Source organism: Fukomys damarensis, unplaced genomic scaffold (assembly GCF_012274545.1).
Source record: "Fukomys damarensis isolate Sample0158 unplaced genomic scaffold, DMR_v1.0_HiC HiC_scaffold_39, whole genome shotgun sequence".
In the NCBI taxonomy this organism is placed as follows: domain Eukaryota; kingdom Metazoa; phylum Chordata; class Mammalia; order Rodentia; family Bathyergidae; genus Fukomys; species Fukomys damarensis.
In genome coordinates, this window is record NW_022900951.1 from 112,287,996 (window position 1) to 112,300,438 (window position 12,443).

The 12,443-nt window shown below is 38.0% G+C and overlaps 1 protein-coding gene across 1 annotated transcript in view; it reads left to right on the plus strand.

Annotated features, from left to right (window-relative positions):
• The window catches only part of Adgrg4 (adhesion G protein-coupled receptor G4), a 133,644-nt gene that overhangs the window by 87,175 nt on the left and 34,026 nt on the right, over positions 1 to 12,443 (plus strand). Inside the window, 2 exon segments of the mRNA XM_010642650.1 lie at positions 2,172 to 2,452; positions 7,676 to 7,777. Coding sequence (XP_010640952.1) covers positions 2,172 to 2,452; positions 7,676 to 7,777 — 383 coding nt within the window.

The window sequence follows — 12,443 nt, forward strand, 5'->3', positions numbered from 1 at the left end:
TATGGATTTCCTCTCCCACCAGACTGGAATCAGATGTGGGAGGTCCTGCTCCCAAGGCTCCTCTGCCTCTCATATTAAAATGACAGCTTTCAGAGGATCAAAATTATATTGCCCTTTGCAGCAGAAGCTTTCTAATTAAAATTTCTTGTTAGTCTTTCTTTCACTTTCCTTCTCATCTCCCCCTCTGTCCTCCCTCTTTGCCTTTTTTGTGACTCAAATGGTCCCCAGTTTCTATGTAATGATGATTCTTCTTCACTGATCAAAAACAAAAGTAAGACCAGAATAAAATCAACTCCACCCTCTCTTAAAAGAGCCTTTTCACCTGTGAATTTGTTAGCAAAAAACAGATGGTTCTAGGGGTTTTATTTTTAAATAGTCATGTTATGAAAGGCAATTCACTTCATGATGTAAAATGCAAACATACAAAAGGGCAAAATAAAAAGTAAGCCCCACCCTAGCCCCCAGCTACTTAGTTTCTTTTCCTTGAGGTACCTCTTATTGGCAGTAATCAAATTTGTACAGATAATCTCTTATGTGCTTGTTTGTTTTTAAATTATTTTAATTGCATATAATAACTACATGTATTTATTTGGTACACTGAGATGGTTGCATATCAAATCATGTGGTGATCAAATCAGGTTATTTGGCATATCCATCACCTCTAACACATCAATTTTTGTGGTGAGGACATTCAAAATCCATTTTTGTGGCTAGCTTGAAATATACATTGTTGACTATAGTCGACCCACTGTGCATTAGAACTTCAGAGCTTATTCCTCCAGTCTGGGCTGTGTACCCATGTACTAGCTTCTCCCTAACTCTCCCTCCACAGCACTCTTCCCCATCTCTGATACCTACTGTTCTACTCTCCACTTCTATGAGATCAGTCGATCTTTGAGATGATTTTCTAGCCAAGCATAGCATGCTGCTCCATTTTAAAGTATTTTGTAGTTGAATGTGGAGGTGCACATCTATAAAGGCAACTACTCCAGAGGCTGAGGCAGGAGGATAGCAAGTTCCAGCACAGCCTGTGCAACTTAGCAACTTAGTGCGAACATATCTAAAAATAGAAAAGTGGGGAGAGGCATAAAGTACAGTATGAAGGCCTTGAGGTCTTGGGTTCAATCTCTAGTATGGGTGAGGGAGACGGGGAGGGAAAGGGGAGGCAGAGGGAAAGGAAAGGGAGGGAAAACAAACAATTCTGAAGCTTTCTTTAAGGCTGAGGTTGACATTCAGAAAACCATAAATATTGTACCCCTCTAAGGAGCTTTTTCACGTCCTCCCAATTCCCTCTCTCTGTCTCTCTCTCTCTCTCACACAGACACACACATACACACACATGCATGTATGCATACACACACACACACACACACACACACACAGAGACATGAAATTTCCACATCAATATCATGCCCCAAAGGTATTTTCCTGCATTTAGAGAAGAGGTCTTAGCTAAGTTGACACACAGTTGAATATGTGGCTGTGTGTGTTGAAAAACCAGAGACAATGCCTTCCATAATTGGAAATGTTATTAAGTGAAGTTCATATGAACCCTGTATGTTTCTTCTTTAATGGAAATTGTAGAGACAGTAATTAATCCGGTGGCTAGTGTTGCCTTTTGTAACACAAATACCTCACATTTTAAAGCAGTACAACTAGAGCTGTCCTCTTTTTGTTGCATTTTCATTAACTCTGATCATCTCATCATTGTTTGATATAGCACTCTGAAAAGCCATTCATTGCTTTTCTCCTTGAATTGTGATATTTATTATGCAACACAGAATTCATCCTGCAAATAAAAGCTCAGGTGTAAGGTGGGGGAGGAGAGCCACTTTGGGGGAGAATGCATAATTTGCTTTTCTGTTGTTAAGGAACAAAATAGTTTCCTAGGGAACTATACTGAGAAGTTTCTGCATATGTAGAGCAGACATATCCTCTAGGATTTCTAACTTGGCACTTGGAAATGCCCTGAATTTGGGCTCAGGAGTCAGGAGTTCTTAGTCCCAGCTCTGCCTTCAGTGGGAATGAATGAACTCTGTCAAATTGGTTCATCTCTCTGGATCTAGGTGTCATTGAATTAAATGAAACTGACTAGCTGATCCTCAGTCTTTGTAAAATAGGAGTTTTGTTTCCCTGCTTCACAGTAGTCTTTTCTTCTTTATTTCTTACAGTTGTTGGATTAAGGATGATTCTGTCTTTTACATCTCGGTAGTGGCTTATTTTTGCCTCATATTTTTTGTGAATCTCTCCATGTTCTGCACTGTTCTTGCTCAGCTGAATTCCATAAAATCCCAAAGGCAGAAGACTCAACGGAAGATGATCCTATGTGACCTCAAAGGCACACTAAGCCTGACATTTTTACTGGGCCTCACCTGGGGGTTTGCCTTTTTTGCCTGGGGACCTGTGAGAATCTTTTTCTTGTATCTTTTTGCCATTTGCAATACTTTGCAAGGTAACCACTGCTTGTTTGACCTTTCTGTGGGTAGCTAGAAGTCTAACAAAAGCTTTCACTGCTTTGTTAAATAATGTTGTGTATCAGAGACTTGAAGGGGGAAAATTACTACAGGAGGCTTCTGTTCACAATGACTTGATAAGGAACTATTGGAAATAGTAGCTAGATATTATCCCTCTGAATTAATACCCAGCCCACTCTCTTCCTCAGATATGTAGGGCTCAGCCCTGATAAGGTGACCTAACTATCTAGTTGGCAATGTCTATATCAAACATGGATTAACAATACTTCTTATGTATTTCTTGCCTCAACACATCATACTTGTCAATGAATAGATTCACACTTGTATTGATATTTTAAATGTCACAATCCAGTTGAACATAGCAATTTTGGCACAGTACAAACATTTAACTTTTAGTCCCCCAGACTCTGTTTACATCATATGTCTTAATATTTTGGGAAAGATCCAGGCTAGGAAATTGTAGAGCCACACAGGAATGAAGGATAAGAGCAAAGAGTTATGAACCAAGGCAATAGGCCAATGTTCTAGTCTTGGTTTTGCTATAAATCCCCCTTTAGGAAATTCACCACAGCTCATTGAATTGGATGATCCCAAGCGAAGGACTCTATAGCTTTTTGTATCTTTCTTATATTCTGGGAAAAGCAACAAATCATCAATAAAATGATTAAATAGTAGACAAAAGATGACATAGGAACTGGTTAATATCCTCTGAGTATTTATTGATGTTGATTTTAATCAGATTTTTTGTATTAAGAAATCTTGATAGGGAGAATAATTTTATGGGAATCTAAAACAACATTCCACGTTTTTATCCTCAATTTTGGTCTAGTCCATTTGGGCCAATGGGGCAGGTAGGAAGTCAACTTGGCATTCCTTTGAGTTAAGGTCTCCTTTTCAGCTCTCTATATTTTTCATTCAATAACCTCTTTCCCAAAGTGCAGTCCATTGGTGTTTCCATGAGATGCTCTAGCAACAAAAGTTCCCTATACTCAAAGAAGGTGGGGAAATCTGGCCAACTATATTTCCTCACTCTCAGAAATATATATTCTCATAGTAAAAAATTCTCCAAACTATCAGGAAAATATTTAAAGTTTTATGTAACCTAGCATTTTTTAAACTTCTGGACCTTTTATTATAGTGGTTGTTAACTTCCAAGAAACCTTGGGAAATATGTATTGGTGTGTAGTTATTAAGTGCCAGGCACTTGCAAATATATGCAGGTATGAGACAGAGTAGTGTGGTAGAAGGCATAATTTTATGCTCTTGTCTTAAGAAACCATCTTACTTTACAGCAGTAAAGTGAATCATCTGGAATTTTGTGCCCCACCAGATTCTGCCAACCTTACATAATAGCTCTCTATTTCCTTTACCTTGAGGTTCACTTTGCATAGCTTTAGTTACATCTTGTCAACCATGGCTTAAAAATATTAAATGAAAAATCCCAGAATTAAATTATTTACAACCTTTAAACAACTTTATTATAGTATATTGTCATGTTTTCTATTTTATTATTAGTTATGTTAATTTCTTGCTGTATCTAATTTATAAATGTATCACAGATATGCATGCATAGGAAAAATATAGTATATATAGGGTTTGGTACTCTGGCATGCTGTGGGGGTCTCGGGATGCATTCTCCTTGGATGAAGGAGAACAGTATACAGTCATATGGACTACAATGTATAAAGACACAAAATGTACTGTTCATCCTCCATATGACATTTTCACCCTGTCTGATAATATAGATGGACTTTTTAGGAACTATGCATACCACTATCCCTTGGTACCCTTTGAGGCTACTGGCCTTTGGCTACAATCTAGAATGCTGACTGCGGCCCTCATGATGGTCCTACACTTTTATTCTGGACAAAACCCCTTGGCCCACACCGAGGTACTCAAACTCCAATCTCCGCATGATGCTCTAACCTCAAGAACTAATCGGTCTTGCTGTGGAATGTCCATGGAGGTAGTCTAGGAACCAGGCACCAGCACAGACTTCTTTCTCAGTGATAACTCCAGGCTTCTCTTTGGCACACTAATCTGAGAAGAAATATGTTAACTCTCTCCAGAGAGGAGTTAAAAGAAAGCTGACAAAAGAAGAAGAAAGCAAAGGAGTCTTGAACTTGAAAGGGTAGAGGTGTTTTCAAAACAAGTACTACATTCCTATGGTGGAAGGAGAAAGTATTATCTAAGCAGAAAGCCTACATGAGTAGAAGCGGAATTTAATTGATTATGTTCTCAAGGACTAAAATCAAAGGTCCATAGATCTAGCATCAACAGAGACAAGCTGTCTGTCGGAAATGCTGTGTGTCAATCAAGCACCAAGCGTTCCCAGTCCCATCTACAAGATGGAATGTTCCATGTTGTAGCAAGGACATTTTCAAAGCGCCACTTTCAAAATCAAATTTTACACACACACACACACACACACACACACACACACTAAATAACCCCAAAACAAGAATGTAATGTAACAAGTGAACAAACTATTCAATGACAATTGAACAGTTTGTAGTTCAGCACAAAGGGGGCTGCCCTGTGGTCAAGTGGGACAAAATTACACTCATGATGGGCCATTTGTAAAGGAAGGGTGTACAAATAAAAATGCAGGTGACAGAAAACCTGATATCTTCCTTCATGCCTCTGTTCTAGTGAGTAAGCAGATCAATCTGTTATTGGAAAGAAAAAGGAAGACTGTCAGGAGAAGAGGAAGGGCTGGCAGGCAGCTCATTGGAATTCATAGAATAACCTTTAAGTCTGAGAAGTAACTAAACTCTATGCAAGAAATGGGAGCAGCAATAAGTGCTTGATGTCATTGTTGTCCCTGGTCTGTGCTGAATCTAGAGGAGTTTTATCTGCTTTGAGACTGGAACTTGTGCTCCTTGGGTTACTCTACCACCTTCCAGGTGGCTGCTGCTGAAAAAGAGGGAACACTGCTGGATTTTCACAGTTGTTTGGTTGCAAATGTGGCTGAGGCCCTCGGGAGAATTACTGGAACCTGCAGCTCTTTTTAGCCACCCAATTTCTGCTTCTCATATGAAGTCAGAGTCTCAAGGCTGGGAACAGGGAACCAAGATCTCCCCAGTGCAACTTGCCACCCATCAAGTGGCAGGAAGTCACTTGCCTATGCCTGATACTTTCAAGAACAGGTTGCTTACCAGTCTACAAAGCAAGAATTTAACTTCTAGTTGGCTCTGATTCTTATACCAGTCTTCCTTACCTGGTAGTAAGACTGTACTGGGATTAAGATCTTGGGCTCTATAGCTGGCCAACTGTGCTCAATCCTGATGCTGCCAGCTCAGTATTAGCTCTATGACCTTGGTTGAGTTTACTACACTAGTCATTGCTAGCTGTGATTTGTTACTACACTGTTGTTTGGTAGCTTCTTCTCATTGCTTCTGATTCCAAGCTGGCAGCCACACAGAAAAGGTATAATTTGCCCTGTTTGTGACTACTCTTTCAGATCTGTAACTGCTGCTACTACCTCTCCTCACTGTATATTTCTTATCCCAACTTTTCTCTTATCCAGCTACAACATCCCAGATTTCTGTCAAGTTCATCACTATCCTTATTTGCTCTGCTCTTCAATACTTCTGTTTGTCATCATCCTTTAAAAAAAAGCCACCCAAAATGAACTTGTGAGAGGTATGGTCAAACCAGGGAAGATGGCAAGAGACTCTCACCCAGCTCAGTCAAGATTCTTTATTCCCACTAAGGCCATAGTTGACATTAGCTTTGAAGGCATTTACTATTTTGACTTGTGCTCAATTTGAAACAAGTTAAAACCATTCTGCTACTAATCATTTATTTGCTGTTCTACAGGACAACTTGCCAATGTAGAGGCTGAACCTTGTATATGGAACAAAGGTTCCTAAGCTGCATTTGATCCAGGACACTCATTATGAGGTTGATGCAGGTATTCCTAAGGTTGTAGGAGACTATGAGAATTTATGTATCAAGTACTTTGGAGTTCAAGTCCATGAGTACCTATTGAGCTGCCTTACATAGTACTGGAGACAAAGGGAAAGATGATATAAAGATGAAAAGGAAACATACTCAGCCCTTCAAAGATTTTGACAGCTGGGTTGTGAGATGGGCAGTGCATAGAGAATTTTATGGCTAAATATGGCAAATATTATGAGAAACAAATATATGAGTTCAGAAGTGGAAAAATGAGTTTCAGTGTGAAGGATTTGTAAGGCTTTATGGATAAAGTTTTTTCGCATGGACTATAAATAAAAGTCAGAGTATCAACAGGAGTTATTTCTGCCAATTCTACCCTTAACTTGTGGAGATCCAATTGGCCCTCCAGGGAATCTGCAATCAGAATCATCATGAGTCCTACTTTTAACTCCTATAGATATATTTTAGACAGCTGGAAGGGAAAAATGGCCTATATTACTGATAGATACCTTTAGCACCCACTCTCATCCCTTTACAGGACAAAATCAGGGCTAGCAGTGGAAATTGATGGCACCAGGTACATAATTTTCAATAACGGGATTGTCCTAATGATCATTGGCAGTAGTTGTTTATGGATCTGTAACAATTACTTGCACATTCAACAGCTTAAAACAACATACAGTTCCTGTCTCACACAGTGTCTGAAGGGCAGGAATTGAGGAGCTGCTTAGCTGGGTGTTTGTGGACTAGAGACTCATATAAAGTTGGAGGCAAGCTGCTGGCTAGGGCTCTGTCATCTGACGTTTTGGGAGGGCTTGGAGGATCTTTTTTGAGGCTTCTACTGGAAGCCTCAGTTCTTCACCATGTAGGCCTCTCTATAGGGATTACAGGGTATGCTAAAGAAAAAATATGCTTAAATGAGTAGAGAGAGAGAGACAGAGAGAGAGGAGTTTTCATTGCCTTTCATAACCTACTCTTAGAAGAGACATGCCATGACTTCTGTCACATTCTATTGGTACAATGTGAAAGGAGACAGCACAAGGTTATGAATGATCATTGAGGACTATCTTAGATGGTTACCATTGCAGCCCTTATTTCTCATGCTCTAGAATGGACAGGAGTGGTGGTCATGAAGTTTTGATACAGACCCCTTTGCTGTCACCTTCTTGGGGAGGCTAGAAAGACCCTGCGGTTCCTTGCAAGTAGCATTTATGGGGAAAAGAACAGGCTTGCATCTCGACATTAAGTCACAGTTGATGAAAGATTTCAAAAAGACTGACTTTCTTCTCCTGTCTTAGGATTCCTCATTTTTGTGTTTTACTGTGTGATGAAGAAAAGTGTGCGGGAGCAGTGGCATATACACCTCCGTTGTGGGTGGTTGAAACTGGATACCTTTTCTGGTAAGTATGGGTAAGGTTTTGAATTTGACACATGATGCAAAGCTGACCAGATTAACTTATCTTCTGAGTGCATATAGCATAGTATCAATATATAGGCTGTTTTAGCCAATTTGCCCATCAGTTAGAGACTGGATGAAGAAGATGTGGTTTTTCTATAAAATGGAATACTACTCAGCCATAAAGAATGAGAATAAATACAGTAGTTTCTCTGCTGTGAAAAACTATAATGGTACATAAGATCCTAATGATATAATTGACATTGTGAAATAGGAAGAAAAGGGCCAAAGGTGTAGGTGAAATGAGAAGGGTAGGGGAAAGGTAATAAGGGAAAAGGAAAAAATACATGAGAAAATGAAAAAATGGAACTAAAAAGTGTTTGTAAATAGGGAAGGGAGGAGGGGGTTGAAGGAAGGGCAGGGTTAAGGCGAAAAAATGAGAACTAAGACCTGTCATGTAAAGGTACAAGAGCCCAATGATGAGTGTAACTGTACTGTATACCAAAAATGTATCAATAAACTCAATGAGAAAAAAATATGTAGGCTGTTTCTAGGTCATAAAAATGATTTATGCTTTTGTGCTAAGATGAATAAAGTTAAATGAAGAATGACTTGGGCTATATTTTAACCTAGTGGAGCTTTTATTTGGGCCCAAATTCCTTGGATAGCTTGTTTTCCTTTTTTCCATTTTTCTTTTAATTTATTAGCGTATGTGTATAGTACATAACGCTTACATTCCTCTTGGGAAGATGGTAGATGTACATAACACATCTTAATTACTGTTTTCCTCTGCTATCCCTTCCCTCACTACCCGCTCCAGCCATCCCTTGATCCCTTTCCCTTTTTTGTACATGTTTGCAGTACATAATGTTTACTTTCCTCGTGTGGAGTACACAACACATCCCAATTCCTTTTTGTCATCCTCTACACCTACCTTCCTTCCATGCTCCTTCCATCTCTTCCAGCTTCCCGCTTAAGAAAGGTCCCCCTGTTTCCTATTGTCTATTTGTATTTTGCTCTTTAATTTTTACTCTGGGTTTCCCATATAAGAGAAACCACGTGAGATATAAGCTTGTGTGTCTGTTTTATTTCACTTAATATTATGGTCTCAAGGTGCATGCAGTTTCCTACAGATGATGCTAGTTTATCCTTCTGCATGGCAGAGTAGTACTTCTTTTTATGTAAATACCACATTTTCTTTATCCATTCATCTGCTGAAGGACATATAGGATAGTTTCAAGATGTAGTTATTATGAATTGTACTGCTATAGATATGGGTATATATGTATCACTATAATATGATGTCTTTAGATCTTTTGGGAAGATACCTTACAAATGAATAGCTGAGTCAAATGGAATTTTTAGTATCAATTTTTAGAGGAATCTCCATACTGATTTCTAAAGTGGTTATACTGGTTTACATTCCCACTAGAGGTGGAGAAGGGTTCCTTTTTCCCTGCAGCCTCACCAGCATTTGTTATTATTTAAAATCTTGATGATGGTCATTCTTTCTGGTGTAAGATGGAATCTCAGTGGAAGGGAAAGTGGGAGAGGCAGGGGAAAAGAAAGAAGGGAATGGAATTAATATGACAAAAAGAAAAACTGGAAACAGTCTTTGTAGATAGGGAAAAGAGGAGGGAGTGAAGAGAGGGCAGGGGAATGGGGAGAAAATAAGAACCAAGATGGATTATGTAGCACGCCTGTAATCCCAGCACTCTGGAGGCTGAGGCAGGAGGATCGCTGTGAGTTCGAGACCAGCCTGGGCTACATAGTGAGTGAGTTCCAGGTCAGTCTCAACTACATAGTGTTACCCTGTCTCAAAAACAAAAAACAAAACAAAACAAAACAAAAAGATGGACTATGTAAAGGTGCAAATTTCCAATGATGAATGTCATTATATTGTATACTTTAAATGTACCAATAAAATTAGTTTTTTAAAAAAGAAAGGAAGTCCTGTCTATGCCCATAACTTCAAGAGTTTTACCTGTTTTGTTTATTAGCAGCTTAAGTGTTTCTGGTTTAACATTTACTTTTTTTAACCATTTTGATTTTAGCTTAATATGTGGTGAGAAATATGGGTCTAGATTCAGTCTTCTCATGTGGGTAGCCAGTTGTCCCAGCACCATTCATTAAAGAGGCTGTCTTTCCTCCAGTGTGTTTTTTGGCCCCTTTGTCGAAGATGAAATAGTGGAATGTCCTTGGGGTGGTTTCTGAATCTTCCATTCTGTTCCATTGATCCTCATGTCTGCTTTTGTTCCAGTACCATCCAGCTTTTATCACAGTGCCTTTGTAATATAATTTCAGGTGCATTATGGTGATGCCTCCTGCTTTGCTCTTTTTACCCAGAATTGCCTTGACTATTTTGGATTTCTTCTGAGTCTATATGAATTTTAGGATTGTTCTCTCCAGTTCTGTGAAGAATGCAATTGGAGTTTTGATTGAAGTTCAATGAATTAAATCTGTATAATAGTTTTGAAAATATGGACATTTTGACTATATGGGTTCTGCCTATCCTGGAACAGGAAATATCTTTCCATTTTTTGATGTCCTCTTCAATTTCCTCTTTTCAGTGAATGATAATTTTCATTGTAGAGGTCTTTCACTTCTTTAGTTAGATTAATTCATAAGTATGTAATTTGTTTTAGTGCTGTTATGAATGGATAGTGTGCAGGAACACTGTGGGTTTTTGTGTGTTGCTTTTGTATCCTGCTACATCACTGAATTTGGTCATTAATCCTAAGAGTTTTTTGGCAGATTTTTTGGGATCTTCTATGTACAGGATCATGTCATCTGTAAATAATGATAATTTGAACTCCTTCCTTTCCTATCTTATCATTTTTATTTCTTTTTCTTGTCTAATTGCTGTTGTCAATATTTTGAGTACTATGTTGAACAGGAATGCTGATAGTGGACATCCCTGTCTTGTTCCTGACTTTAAAGGGAAAGCTTTCAGTTTCTCCCCATTTAATACAATGTTGGCAGTAGGTTTGCCCAGAATGGCTTTTATCAGATTAAGATCCTTCTATATTTATTTTCTTCAGTGTTTCTGTCATGAAAGAATGCCAGATTTTGTCCAAGGCCTTTTCAGCATCTATTGAGATGATCAGGTGATTTTTGTGCTTGCTTCAGTTTAAGTGATATATAACATTTATTGATTTTCTTATGTTGAACCAGACCTGCATCCTTCCTGAGATGAAGCCTACTTGGCCATGGTGTATGATCTTTTTGATAATTCATTGCATTCTGTTTACCAGTATCTTGTTGAGGATTTTTGCATCTATATTCACTAAAAAGATTGGGTTGCAGTTCTCTTTTTTGGTTGGTTCCTTATCTGATTTAGAATCAGTGTAATGGTAGCTTCTAGGAATGACTTTGGAAGTATGCCTTCCCTTTTAATTGCATTAAAAAGCTTGAAGATGGCTGGGGGTTTAGCTCAGTGGCACTGGAGCCTGCCTCACAAGCACAAAGTCCTGAGTTTGATCTCCAGTATTCCTGGAACCAAAAAAAATAAATAAATAAAAAAGCTTGAGGAGCATCGGTATTAGAACTTTTCTTAAGTTTTCGTACAACTTAGAAGTGAACCCATCCAGATGTTGGCTTTTCTTAGTTGATAGGTTATTTATTACTACTTCAACTTAATTGATTATTATTGGATAAGTCAGGATTTCAAAATCTTCTTGGTTCACTTTTGGTAATTTGTATGTATCTAGGAATCTATCCATTTCTTCTAAATTCTCCAATTAATTGACATACATGTTTATAAAGTAGTTGTTAATAATGTTTTTTATTTCAGCAGATTCTCCTGTGATTTCTCCTTTTACATACCTAATTGCATTTATATGGCTCTTTCTTCTTTTTTGGTTCAGTTGGCTAAGAATTTGTCTATTTTGTTTAGTTTTTTTTCGAAGAACCAACAATTAGATTAATTTTATATTTTTTGTCTCAATTTAATTGATTTCTGCTCTGCTTTTGAAAACTTCCTTCCTTGTACTACCTTTGGGTTTGGATTGCTTTTAGTTTTGGGGGATGTTGAGGTACATAACCAGGTTATCTATTTGGGCTTGCTCTATTTTTCTGATGTGAACATTCACAGCTATAAATTTCCCTCTTAGGACTGCTTTCATTGTATCTCATAAGTTTTGCTATGTTGCACTGGTATGATCACTTAGTTCCAGAAACTGTCTTATGTCTTCCTTTTTTCTGTAACCCACTGTTTAGTTAAGAGTGTATTGTTTAGTTTTCATGCATTTGCAAAATTTCTATTTTCTTTTGTTGTTGATTTGTAATTTCATTATAATATAGTCTGATAGCATTATGATTAATTTCTATTCATTTATATTTACTTCATTTTGATTTATTGGCTAGTACGGCGTCTATTTAGGAAAAAGTTCTATGTACAGCTGAGAAGAATGCATATTCTTTTGCTGTTGGATGGCACACTCTGTATATATGTATTAAGTCCATTTCTGAAGGTTTTGTTCAACTCTGATATTTCTTTGTTGACTTTTTTCTCTATTTGATGTGACCATTTGTGATAGTGGGGTATTGAGGGCTCCCACCATAATTGTGTTTATGCTTATCTGACATTTTATGTCTAGTAGTACTTGTTTTATGAAGTTGGGTACATCTTTATTTTTGGTGTGTGTGTGTGTGTGTATATATATATATAT